This window comes from Carcharhinus amblyrhynchos, chromosome 14 (assembly GCF_965287045.1).
Source record: "Carcharhinus amblyrhynchos chromosome 14, sCarAmb.v2.hapA, whole genome shotgun sequence".
NCBI lineage: Eukaryota > Metazoa > Chordata > Chondrichthyes > Carcharhiniformes > Carcharhinidae > Carcharhinus > Carcharhinus amblyrhynchos.
The window spans coordinates 34,186,229-34,200,202 of record NC_137337.1 but is presented as its reverse complement, the minus strand read 5'-3'; the positions used below and the strand labels follow the sequence as shown (position 1 = coordinate 34,200,202).

General features: G+C 42.0%; 1 protein-coding gene across 6 annotated transcripts in view; it reads right to left on the bottom strand.

The window, feature by feature from the left end:
- cep170ba (centrosomal protein 170Ba) overlaps positions 1-13,974 on the bottom strand; it is a 91,207-nt gene that overhangs the window by 56,388 nt on the left and 20,845 nt on the right. For all 6 annotated transcript variants that reach the window (XM_080202621.1, XM_080202620.1, XM_080202624.1 and 3 more), the window contains exon 7: positions 4,523-4,639. In XM_080202621.1, the coding sequence (XP_080058747.1) occupies positions 4,523-4,639 (117 nt within the window). The remainder of the gene's footprint in view (positions 1-4,522; positions 4,640-13,974) is intronic.

Below are 13,974 nucleotides of genomic sequence, written 5' to 3'. Positions count from 1 at the left end.
ATGAGATCTCCCCTCATTCTTCTAAACTCTAACGAGTACAAGCCCAGTTTATTCAGCCTCTCCTCATAGCTCAACCCCCTCAACTCCAGTATCAGCCTAGTAAACCTCCTCTGCACTCCCTCCAAGGCCAAAATATCTTTGCGCAGGTGCGGCGCCCAAAACTGCACACAGTACTCCAGCTGCGGCCTCACCAATGCCCTGTACAGCCGCAGCAAGACCTCCCTACTTTTATATTCAATCCCCCTCGCTATGAAGGCCAGCATCCCATTCGCCTTCCTGACCACGCTGCACCTGCAAGCTGGGTTTTTGCGACTCATGCACAAGGACCCTGAGGTCCCTCTGCACCGTCGCCTGCTGCAGTTTTTCGCCCCGTAAGTAATAGTCCTTCCTACCATTCTTCCTACCAAAGTGGACCACCTCACACTTGCCAACATTAAATTCCATTTGCCATTTCCTGGCCCATTCGCCCAGCCTATCTAAATCCTTCTGCAGACTCTCCACACCCTCCGCACAATTTGCCGTTCCCCCAATCTTGGTGTCATCAGCAAATTTCGACACCCTACACTCGGTTCCCTCCTCCAGATCATCTATATAAATGGTAAAAAGCTGAGGCCCCAGCACCGACCCCTGGGGCACTCCACTAGTCACCTTCCGCCAATCCGAATAGCACCCGTTGACCCCCACTCTCTGCCTCCTATTTGACAACCAATCCTCTATCCACGCTAACACCCTACCCCCAACTCCATGTCCCTCGACCTTCTGCAATAACCTCGTGAGGTACTTTGTCAAACACCTTCTGAAAATCTAGAAAGACCACATCCACCGGCTCTCCTCTATCCACCGCCCTAGACACATCCTCATAGAACTCCAGTAAATTTGTCAGACACGACTTCCCTTTAATGAAACAGTGCTGCGTCTGCTCTATCAAGCAATTCCCTTCAAGATGCCTCGCAATTTCCTCCTTAATGAGATTCTAACATTTTACCTACCACAGACGTTAAACTAACCGGCCTATAATTCCCCGCCTTTTGCCTGGCACCCTTCTTAAACAACGGCGTAACATTAGCCATTTTCCAATCATCCGGCACTTCCCCGGAATCCAGCGACGTCTGGAAAATAACCAAGGCATCCACTATCACCTCCGCCATTTCTTTCAGAACCCTCGGATGCATTCCATCCGGTCCTGGGGACTTGTCCACAATCAGCCCCTCCAGTCTGTCGAGCACCGCCTCTCTAGTAACAGTAATGTCATTAAGACCCTCCAGTCCTACCACCTTTCCATCGCTAACACCCGGCAAATTATTCACGTCCTCCTCCGTGAAGACAGAAACAAAAAAGTTATTCAATACCTTAGCCATATCCTCATCCCCTACCACTAGGTCCCCTTTCTCATCCTCTAAAGGACGAACATTCACCCTAGCCAGCCTCTTCCTTTTTATAGATTTATAAAAACTCTTGCTATCCTTTTTTATATTAAGCGCTAGCCCAGCTTCATAGTTTCTCCTACCCTTCTTTATCAACTTCTTTGTTGACATTTAAACCTCTCCCAATCCTCTTCTCGCCCACTACTCTTAGCTACTCTAAATTCCTCCGCTTTTAATTTAACACTTTCCTTCACCTCCTTCGTTATCCACGGCTTATTACCTCTCCTCCTACTATCCTTTTTGACCATCAGAATAAATTTCCGCTGAGCACCAAGAAAGATCTCCTTAAAGATCCTCCACTGCTCCTCAACAGACCCTCCCTCCAACGCGCTCCCCCAGTCCACATTCGCCAATTCTTCTCTCATCCTACCGTACTCCCCTCTATTCAAACAGAGGACGCGTGTCCGGGAACCCACTTTCTCCTCCTCCATCTGCACCAGAAACTCCACCATACAATGATCACTCTCCCCAAGAGGATCCTTCACCACAAGGTCCCTAATTCTACCCGCCTCATTACATAGCACCAGATCCAAGATAGCTCGCTCCCTCGTCGGCTCCAACACACACTGTTCGAGGAAACTATCCCGGCAGCATTAAGTTCACACTTCACTCAAGGGAACTGAACGCATAATCTCGGCTAATGCTTAACTATAGTACTAATTGCAGTATCGCCAGAGCTGCTGTGCTCTGGAAGAGAATTCTTCTTGTGGTGGATGTAAAAGATTCAACGGTACTCGTGAAAGCAAAGTAGCATGTTGCCTGGGCACCCTGCCAAACAACACCTATCAGACACTATCAAAGAGACATTATCTGCTCATTCATTTGCTTTTCTTGTGCAATGTTGATGTGCATAAATTGACTGCTGTGTTTGCCAAGGTGACAGTAACACTATTGCAAAAGCATTCTATTGACTACTCAGTACATGTACAGATACACAGTAGTTGTCCCTGACAATTATGTTAAAGGGATGATTTCTTTGGGTGGAAAGATTAAAAAATAATTTGAAAATTTAGAAATTTGTTTTTAAATTATGTTATACAGTCCACACCTGTACAATTATTCTCCACTAGAAATATTTACTGGATTTGAACATAACACATGTTTAGACTCATATTTATACAGATACAGAGAATGATGGAAGATCTGTTTAATATACACAGGATTACCTATTAACTGAAAAGGACATGATACAAGGGCAGTCTTGAAACGGATAGCTCAAGCAGGTGACATTACAATACTCAAGACAGATTAGCTTCTCTAAAGGTTCCAAATTGTATTTTAACTGGAGGCGGGTTGGTTGGCGATGCTGCTTTTTGAGGGTGGGGAGTTAAGCAAGAGAAAGAGGCTTCTTTTAAAGAAGAAATGCTGCAAGATACAACGGGAACCTACTTATTCCTATGGGATGTCTAAGGAATGTACACATAATACACAAATCTTAAGTTCCTACAGAGAAAGATCAGAGTTTACAATGCAATGTGGAACCTGGCTGAAAAATTGCTCAAAACACTACTCCTAATAATTTTCTGTTGGTTGTTCCCAGTTGCAGTTTGTATCTGATTGTGGTTTTGTTTCAAGTGGAGTTTATATAGCATTGGCAGCTACTAGTTTCAAGATAATGCCTATCTGCAGCAGCATCAGACAGAAACAGAGATAGAACCAGTGAGTTAGAATATCACACAGGAGGAAGAGCTCCTCTGAGCCGGAATGGGAGACGAAGATCTTTTACAGGTATCTTTCTGAAGTAGAAAGAAGTTGTTGCAGCTGGAGGACCCTGGTCAAAAAGTGCCTCTGAATTGAAAGATTATGGTAGGGAGGGAGGAAGAGTAGACAGTAACTCTGTGGGAGGAAGGAAGAATACCACTGTGAAATTGGATAGGAAGAGCATGTAGCTGACAGACAGTTTTTGGGGAAGTGACTGACTATTTGTTGATCTGTTGAATATGCTTAAGCTCAAATGTATTGCTGTCTTATAATTTCTTTAATATTAAAAATGAAACAAGCATCTTTTAATATTCCTACACGTAGACCAGAATTGTGTTCAGTACACGGAGCTGGGAAAATTCTTGGTACCACAAACCCGACTCCTGGAAAAGAGCCCTGTGGTTCAGATTTTCATTCTAGGGAAACTGGGTTTAATGAGAGCCATGCCCACTGCCACCAAAAGAGTTTGTGGGCTGCCAGCCGTGGAGGCAAACTGGGTGAAAAGCTCCGTTACTTTGTCCCAGCTGTGAAGAATGAAACATAAAAAGCCCCCCATCATTCATCCCTCACACTCCCAATGTTCCCCCCCTCCCCCCCAAGCAACTGCATGCCAATTTGTGTCCCTCCACCCATCCCTGCATGGCTCTTTATGGCCCCAATGCCAACTTGCTGCTGAGTACCCCATCCACCACTCTGGCCTTATACCCTCAATGCCCAACATGAGCAGACAAACACTGAAGATAGTTTTGATTTGCAAAAATTTAAAGGGCAGGGATTTAGATGCCTTGGCAGCTTAACAACTCTCTTTGATAGTTCCACTGGGTTTATCCACTTCTTATGCACATTTAGGGCTACTTTTAACAATCCCAATCTCACCTCTCCCAAAGATGTCCCAGGGCCATATCCAAAAAAAGGTACCCTACCTCACTAAAGAACCCTGGTAAGTTCAGAGCTTCTCCTATCAGGTCTAATGCGCACAAGTCATATTTCTCATTCCCTCCTTGTCAAAATCAGATCAGACTCAAGATAGCTGAATTTTACTCATACAGCTGCCCCAGTGAACAATGGATGTCCAAAGTTCAACCTGCCCCTATTCTCTACCCCTTGAAAATGGTGGGCTCAGAGTTTGGGACTTCCAGATTCAGGCCTCCGTCATCACTCGGAGATGCTCTCCGCCTGCAAGAAAATTCAGGCCTTAGTGCCTGCAATGAAAGTTAATTGAAAGCTTCTCCTCCTCAGACTGATCGGTGATCTCAATCATTACACATCAGAAATGGCTACTAAACAGATTCTCAATAATCAGTTTATGGAGCTGGAATTTACAAAGTTTAGACTGGCACTTTAAAGGATCATAATCTGTGTTAACTTTATTAGCATTAATTTTATTAGCCAAATACCATTGCTGGGATCTCCTGGTTTTTTGGGTCCATCTCTTTCTCCTTTGTTATCCATGTCATCATCACCCCACCACGATGGTTGGCCATACAGAGGAGTGGGTCTAAATGTGGCACTGTCTAAGGCAGAAAAAGATGAACAAAAGCACATAAGCAAAAGGTTTTAGCAATCACAAAACAAGAAACCATGAGAGATACTAGGCCAAAACCAAATAGCTCTGTACTGCAGGCCTTTAACTTTTCCAACTTACACTTGTTAAATGTTAAAGGTTTCTCTACCCTGGAAATGAGGTGTTTCAGTTCCTATATTCTGCCTGTGCAGCCCCAATAAGTTGAAATATTACCAGAAATTAGTATATGAATAAGCAATTACGATTTTTAACTCAAAAACGCTGTTGTTTTTAATTATATTTCCTTATGCCATAAATACAAAGATTTTTTAAATAAAACCACAAACAAAGTTATTAAAATTACAAATGCTTTGAACTGACAGTAGTATCACACACACCTAGGATTAAACACCTCTGGGCTAATTTAGGTTTAAACAATGTCAGCACATTAAAATAATGAAAGAAGAGCTAACTTGCAACAGTGAGACAATCTCAGACCTAGAGTTGGGTGAATCTTGTGATCTGAATTAGATACCTCCCTTAACTGGCTTGCTGCATATTTGGTTCATGTATTTCCACTGGCAAGAAATTGTATTATAATGTAAGAGTGCAGGCACATAGCACCAGCTCCACATTAATTTTCAGTCACCTGCAAATTCCCAACCAGCCCACTCCAATTTGTAAGCTAAATGTTTTGGCCTTGTGCTATATTTGATTTAAAAAGAATCAATCTGCTATTCAACATACAGGAAAGTGATTTCCATTTTATGAACTGGCTTTACAGAGACACTGGCAGCAAAAATAGTTGCATCATTATATAAACCAGGGGCTAGGACGTGGAGATCATTCCCAATCTTCCACAATCCTGGATAGTGTCAAGCTTCTTGAATGTGGCTGATGCTGCACTTATCCAAAAAAAGAATATTTTTAAAGCAGAAATAACAGGCATGAAACAAACAAGTTTACATTCTTTTCTGAATTGCAGAAAATGCCTAAAATACACCTCAGGTCAATGTCTGACAAAGATGGCAAAGAAATCTGGGCACACACACGGAGGAAACAATCCCGGCACTGAATTGCAAGGTTCAAGGCACACTTAACAATGAGTTTCATTTCCGCTGAGCATAGCATGATGGATTTAAGGGATAAGGCAGTGCAGTCAGGAAGGAGATAGGAGGTAACAATGACAACTGAGCTGTGATATGTTAGTAGTATTAAAGGTCAAGACTATATAAGTGGAGTGTGTCGATCAAGTACCAATCTTTTTGGCAAACAAAATAAACTAACTCAAATTAACGAGGGGATAAGTTAAAAGGGGCAGCTCCCAGAAAGGAGGGGAACCACTGAAAACAAAAGTCAAAGTGGAAAGGAAACGTGAAACCATCAAATCACAATGTAATTGAAGGGGTCAATAATGCACCCCAGTCCCTGCAGTGCCCAGCAGGCACAGAAGGCATTAACAATACCCTTGAACACCACATGCCCCCTCTCCAGGGACACCCAGCAGCAAATATAGCCGCAGTAGAGGTAGACAGTTGGTCAGACAGCCCCTTCGGTTGCCCGCTGCCTGGACTTGTAGATGGCAAGCTTTGCCAAGCCCAGGAGCAGGTTTACAAGGAAGTCCTTCTCCTTCCCTGCTCCCCTCTGTGTTGGGTGTCCATAGATCAGGTGCATAGGACTGAAGTGAAAACAAAACATGAGCAAAAGATTTTTGAGGAAACTGGAAAGGGAGTGCAGCTGATAACATTCAGAAATGTGGCTCATGAACTCCACAAGGTTGCAAAAAGGGCAGGTCACTTGGGAGTCCGTGAATCAATTTAACCTTTTATTGTATGGAACTGGTGAATGCACCACCCTCCACCCCAGGTCCCGAAGGATCCCTCCATAGAGGGACCTCTGCCACCGGATGGCAACAGGGCCCACCAAGGTGTATCCAGGTGTCAGGCGATAGTGGAAGGTGCGCAGCAGCAGCCTGTACAAGAAACACCTCCGTGCAGTAACAAAGAGCATTGAGGGCAGTGGCTCAAGCTGTGGGGCGCCTGACCCAGAAGGAGTGGGGGTCGTCTAGGCTTGGGGCCAATGTGAAATTCCATCCGAGCAGGAGTACGCTCGGGCGAGATCCCACCACACAGTTGCTCCTCCAAGACCACATGTGCCCTCAGGTCTGAACACAACTACTCTAAGGTCTTGGATGGCATTGGCTGTGCACCACACACCCACACATAGAATGGGAGACTGAAAGTATACCTTTAAGGGGCAACAGGGCCTTGGTTAATTTGCTAATTAGTCATTTTTATTGATATACTCAAAAGGAGTAAAATGAGAGACTGCTCCCATGGCCAGTGGATGCAACAGCTATCCCAGTAACATGATTTTAATTTGATAAGTTTCTTTTAAAACTTTGTCTTTTGCTGGAACTATTAAACCTTTCAAAAATGAGACAAATAAATCTTTATTGGGTGAAAGCATCCAATGGATGAAACACAGGCAAAAGGAAGCTTGGAATTGTGGTGATTAACTCACTGCCCGATTTCCCAAAACCTGTCCTCCACCTTAAGGTGTAAGTCAGGAATGTGATACAATGCTCTCCATCTTCCTGGATGAATGCACCTCCAATAACTTGACACAAACCAGAACAACACAGCCCACTTGATTGGCACCCCATTCACCACTTCAACATCCACTCCTTGCAACAGCAGAGTGATGGCAGTTTGTACCATCTACAAAGTGTATTGCAGCAATTCACCTAGGTTTCTTCAAAAGCACTTCTCAAATCTGCAACTTCTATCATCTACAGCAGCAAATGTACAGGAACCTGCAAGTCCCCGACAAGTCACCCACCTTCCTCACTTGGAACTACATCGCCATTCCTTGATTGTTGCTAGGTCAACATCCTGGCACCCCTCCCAAACAGCACTGTGGTTGTGCCTACACCACATGGACTGCAACAGTTCAAGAAGGTGGCTTATGACGACCTTTAAGGTGGGTGAGGGATGGGCAATAAAAACGGTAGGCTAGCCAGCAAGGCCCACATCCCATGAAAGAATACGAAAACAGCTTTGATCTAACTGAACAGTAGAACAGGATTGAAGGACAGAATGATCCATTCATCTTCCTATTTTTGCATCAAGGTTTAACTTCATTGTTTCTGCTGCTCTCGCCATTAACTCATCCCTAAATTTATTACCCTTCACTCTTAAATCCTCATTGAATTTTAAATCTTGCCATAAGTGCATACACTCCCTTCCCTGCAAACTACTCCAGTTCTTTCCCAGTTCTCAACCTTCAATCACTTGAACATGGATTTAATGACACTCACCATGTCCACCATCATGACGTTACACTCAAATTTTCTTCATCAACCACTTTATACTTGGGTTATAGTAGTAATTTAGTTATTGAATTGGTCAATTCAAACGATGCAGTTCAAAAGACGCAATTTAAAACCTTGTCAAGTGCAGGATTCAGTGCATGACTCTCTCTCAAATGTAAAAGGGCAAGACAAGTTTCAGAACAAAGATTTAATTTTCTATATTTGTTCAAGAAAAATTTGCCCACCATTTAATTTCTTCACATTCTTGTTATTCAAAGCTGAGTAAAAATTACTACACTTGAAAACAAAATACAAAGCTCATCTTTCATTAGTCCTCAATTTTTTATGTCAGCTATATTTTTAAAAAATGGATCAATGACAATGATAAATGTTATAAAATGTAAGATACAAGATCTATATAACATTTGGGTCATATACTTGATATTTATATAGCTAAGCTTTTATAAAGATTTCCAATAGTTTGTTCCTGAAACACTAGAGCGAGATAAAATGCTTTCTGACCTAACTGAGGTTTTGTTTTCCATTCTGCAAAACAGAAATGTGTCATCAAATGTGATAAAAGATCTTTGTTTATCTTCTTCATCAAAGTCCAAGAGGAGGGCAGCTATTTGCTTGCTGACAATTGGACAACGGGACACCTTTTATCTCAACATTACTTTCATAAAAATCACTTCATAATTCATCACACATGGAAACATTTTTCATCAGCATTATTTAATCAAACTGAATCAAAATCTTCAAATATTGATGTCATAACTCAAGAAAAATCTTCCGAGTTGAATAAACTCAAAGTAAATGCAACACCACCTTACTGTGGATTTTGTCAATGTGCAGCAAGTCAGGCTCAATCTAGGAGGAAAGTGTGCTAATATCTCAAGCATGATCCTTTTTTAGTTCCGATAGGCTATGGCAGAAAAATTAACATTCTTCCCTTGAGTGTTCACAAAATTAACTCCAATATATTCTGCATTCTAAAACCATTTTGTTTATTTCTGCAAACATTGAAATTATCAATAACTATATATTTTTACAAGATTGGATCTATTTACTTTTCTATACCATAAATGGGTTAAATTATATGAAGCAAGGTGCATTGAAAATTAGGAAGACAAAGAGGAAGAGAGTACAAGAGCTGGGAAATCAAGTTGCAGCTGTATAAAATCTTGGTTAGGCCACATTTGGAGCACTTCATGCAGCTCTGGTCACACTACCAGAAAGGCATGGAAGCTTTGGAGAACACGTAAAGGTGGTTCACCGGGATGTTGCCTGGTCTCGAGGGTGTTGGCTATGGGGAGAGGTTTGGATGAACTAGGAATATTTTCAGTGGAAAGGTGGAGTCTGAAGGAAGACCTGATAAAGCTCTACAAAATTATGAGAGGCACAGACAGGGTGAATAGTCAGAGGCTTTTTCCAAGGGTGGAATTGTCAATTACAAGAGATCAAGGGCTTAAAGTGAAAGGGGGAGTTTAAGGGAGATGTGCGGGGCAAGTTTTTCATGCAGAGAGTGGCGGGTGCCTGAAATATGCTGTCAGAGGAGGTGGTGGAAGCAGACACATTAGCAACAATTAAGAGGCATATGGATGTAGATGAATAGGGAGGGAATAGAGCGATATGGACTGAGTAAGGGCAGAAGGTTTTTTTTTTAGTTAGGACATTATGATTGACTGGCACAAGCTTGAGGGCATAAGGGCCTGTTCCTGTACTGTACTTTTATTTGTTTAGAACAAAAAGAGCAAGAATTAGGTGGAAAAATGCAAAGACTGAGGGTGGTCAGCCTATGGAATTCATTATCACAGGAAGTGGTTGAGGCCAAAACACTGAACATTTTCAAGAAGCAGTTAGATATAGCACTTGAGGGAAAGGGGATGAAAGCAGAATCAGGATATTGAGTTGGATGATCAGCCATAATCATAATGACTGGTGGAGCAGGCTCAAGGGGCCGAATGGCTCCTTCTGCCCCTATTTTCTATGTAACAAAGAAGGTTGACAAAGTTCAGGAGCAAGCTGCCTCAAAGTTGTTACAAGAGAGATTTGGTTTAAACACAGCAGGATTGGGAACTAAAACTATTCCTTTCTACAATAAAGTATTCGGGAGAGATAGGAAAGAAAAGAGGATGAAAGAAAGATATGGGATATGGTGGTTGCAACATTAATCAAGAATATTATTACAGTTTTGCTGAGGGAAGATAAATAAATGGTTTAAAGGTTTAATCCATGTGGCCGTCACTGAGGAACAGAAAGGTGCTATTAGTTTGATAAGTATTTAGTTTAGCCCCCCTGCAAACAGTAAAATGAAGATAGAGCAACAAGTCTATCGGCAGATTTCAGAGAAACATAAAAATAATAGAGCAGTGTAAGTCGAACACTTCAATTACCCTATACACACCGGGGAAGAAAACAGCAAAGGGCAAGATGGATAAAGAATTCCTAATATTTTCCATGGAGAACTTTCTTAAATGGTATGTTTTGACACCAACAAGAAAAAATACATTGTTAAATCTAGCTCTGGAGAATTAAGTCAGGTAAATGTAGTTAGGTTGTAGTAGCAGAAAGCCTGGGTAATGGTGATCATAATATATTTATTTTTAAAGTAATCATTGAAAGGGACAAAGAAAAATAAAAAGGTGAAATACTGAACTTGAAAGCAGCTAATGTCTGTCAATCGAGAAGAGAATTAGTACAGGTAGACTGGAAATAAAGATTGGCCCATACAATAGTAACTGAGCAATGCCAAGCCTCAAAGTGGAAATAGTTTTGGTACAAATATTCCTTCAGGGAGGAAAGATGGGAAATTCAAAGCTAGAGCATCCTGGATGACAAACTAAAGAAGGAAGAGTCAGGACTGCAGTAGAAATCCAGGCAGAATACAGACAGTGCAAGGGAAATTTTAAACAAGAGATACAAGGTGCAAACAGCAAACATGAGAAAAGATTAGTGGGTAGCATAAAAGGGAACCCAAAAATTCTGTATAAACTAAAAATGTAAAAAGATAGTTAAAGGAATGGTCAGGGACAAAAAAGTGAAGCCTTCTTGCAGAGGCAAAGAGACTGACTAAAGCAATGAATGAGGGCTGTGCATCTACTTTCATAGATCAATGGGCATGGGTGGCAAGGGGGGGGACAAACTGAGGACTGCTGAAGAGACATCCTCTCAAAGCTTTTTGTCTTTAGCTCATTGGGACAGTTACGCAAGATAAACTAATGCCAAAGAGAAGCAATTTAAACTGCAGGAGAAAGGAGCGCCGATTGATTGGCAAAGTGGGCTCTGGTAGAGGTTTTGCCATAGAGAATGCAGCAGAGAACAGTTAGCCTCAAACTATTGGTTCAAATTCAAACCAAGCAGGTTTACTCTGATTGGTCAAGGCATGGGGAATGATCCATGAAATGGTTGTTCCTCAAGCTTTTGTTTAGTTGGAAATGGTGTAAAGAGTAGACGACATGTTCCTTCTGTCTGCAAAGTACAAGGCCACGTGAACATATATGGCTTCTAACATGCACAAGTGAGCAATAGTGTGAGCCTAACTGATAAGATTATTTGTTTTTAGTGTAATTCTTAGCGTAATTGGGATTGTTAGACAAGTGTTGCCCAATTGTGGAATGACATCTAATGTCAGTCACTTCAGCCAGAACTTTATCACCTTGCCCGCTCGCTTATAGAGCGGAGTCCTCCTTTGGACTCGGGCAGATTTTATGAGCCTCACCCGAGCAAGATCGTAAAATCCCACCCTATGTTTTGAGTTTTGCAAGCAGGCTCGTTCGGTGTGGTCAGTACTTTGCTTGTTGCAAACACCGGACATCTTGGATGCGGTTGTAGTTCCAGAATACTAAAGATTTACAAATCTTGCACTCCATTCTAAAAAAAAGATGAATAAACTTGGACTACAAGTTAATGATAGAAAAACTGAGGCCACTGTCAAGAGCAAAGTTAATTGTCTTTTGGGGAAGCATGGCTTAGTCAGGGATAGTCAGCATAGATTTCCTGAAGGCAAACTAATCTAATTCAGTCTTTGATGGAGCAGGTTAATGAAAGTATTGCAACGGTTGTTTTATTTGTATCTACGTACGGCCTCCGCAGTCCAAAGATGTGCGGGCTAGGTGGATTGATCATGGTACATTGGCCATCGGTGTCAGAAGGCTTAGCAGGGTAAATATACGGGGATGGGGTCTGGGTGGAATTGTCGTCAATGCAGGCTTAATGGGGCTAAATGGCCTCCTTCTACAATGTAAGGATTCTATGTGGACAAAACTAACTTTTAAAAGACTCACTTGGAAAAAGGTGAAATACATGGTATTAAAAAGGGACTGTGGTGACTTAGGTACAAAATTGGCCAGGAGGTAGGAGGTAGAGTATAGTGGTGAATAGTTGTTCTTCTAATGAGAGAAATCAACAGTGGATTCCCCCATGGATTGTCAGGACATTGTTTATTATTGCTGCATAAGGCCCTATATGTATTGGCTAAAGGAATTTGGTACAAGAATTTGCAAAGAATGTAAATTAGCCATGCAGTAAACGGTGGGGCATGAGAATAACAGAATTCAGGAGAAAATGGACAGGCTTGTAAAAGGGGAAATCTGGTTTACTAAACGCTCTTCCAAGGAGCCAGCATGGGCTGAATAGCCTCTTTCTCCACTGTAAGATTCTATGATTGTAGCCATCTATCATCCTGGCCACTGCCTGAGACTGAACTTAAAAAATGATTATTCAGAGCTAGAGCCATTTAAATCACTGTACAATAAAATACAACCAATTGTCAAAGTCAGCCCTAATAACAGTAGTTTGGATTTAATTTGAGTTAAACAAGACAAACTAGTTGGTTGAGATCCTTCTCAGTTGTACTTTGCAGTCTTTTCAGTGTATCCCTTGTAGTTGTACCCTAATCCTCAATCACCATGGTTGCATTCAGATTTCTGTTGACATTCTTATCTATGGGGGTTCACGTTTTGTCTCTATATCCTTTGCAGCTTTTTCAAAATCTTACTTTAAATCATAATGACCAAGTTTATATTTCATATGGTCTTTGAAATGCAATCCGCAAAGCCAATCCAGAGTAAGTACTTGCACAATAAACTCTAATCATCTTGGCGCAAACATAAAAGGCCACTTCAAAAACCACCGGTAAGGTGTCTTGGAAGAGACATTAAGTAATTAAAAAGCAAAGGTAAGAATGGATATCTGAAACAATTTTTCAAAAGCTGAAGATTAATTGCACCCAAAATTGCACCTATTCCATTTTGATAAGTGCAAAAAATTTCCGATATTTTTTGTTTACCCAAAGATTGCTCCAAATGTGTTTTGGGAAGAATCTTTAGCCCCCAGTGGGGGTGAGCATGGAGATGGATAAACATGAAAACTTGTGCACCTGGCCGGTGCGCTGCTTCTATCCTCCCCCGGATAATTTTCCCAGAGACAGGATTGGAAATGTCAGGGTTACCTGCCCACAAGTGATCGATAACCAACGAAGGCTAATCAATGCCAGTCCTGAGAGGCTAACTGCAATTTTCTAGTTGACCTCCAGGCCCTCAGAGGCGTTGGAGCACAGGTCAGGCAGACTTCTGACAGTGAACCACTGCTCCAGGTAGGCTTGGAGGTCCTCCCCATCTGCCTGGTTTCAGCTAAAGCTACACGCTGCACTGTTTCCTTTCCACAACTGTGACCCGACTGAGGGGAATTTTTTTTTAAACATTTTAAATGGGTTCCTCTAGCTTGAGGTGACTTCTTTCTCTCTTACCTGAAAAGGTAGCCTACTGCACCTTCAGTGGAGGGCCTTCTATTGGGCTGCTAGCTTTGAGAACCTTCCTGCCATCCTTAATTGGATGCAAAGCTCACCTGCTAGCTAATTTGGAGAAAATCACTGCTGGATGACCAGTTCCCACACAATGCAGACTTCTGTTGTCCTTTTCACCCTCATGTTGGATCCCCAAAGCTGGTGGGGAAATCCTGTCCTTTGGTGCTGATTAATTACATGTTGTTAAGTGTTTTCAACGTTTGGGCCATTATATTTCCCTCGCAAG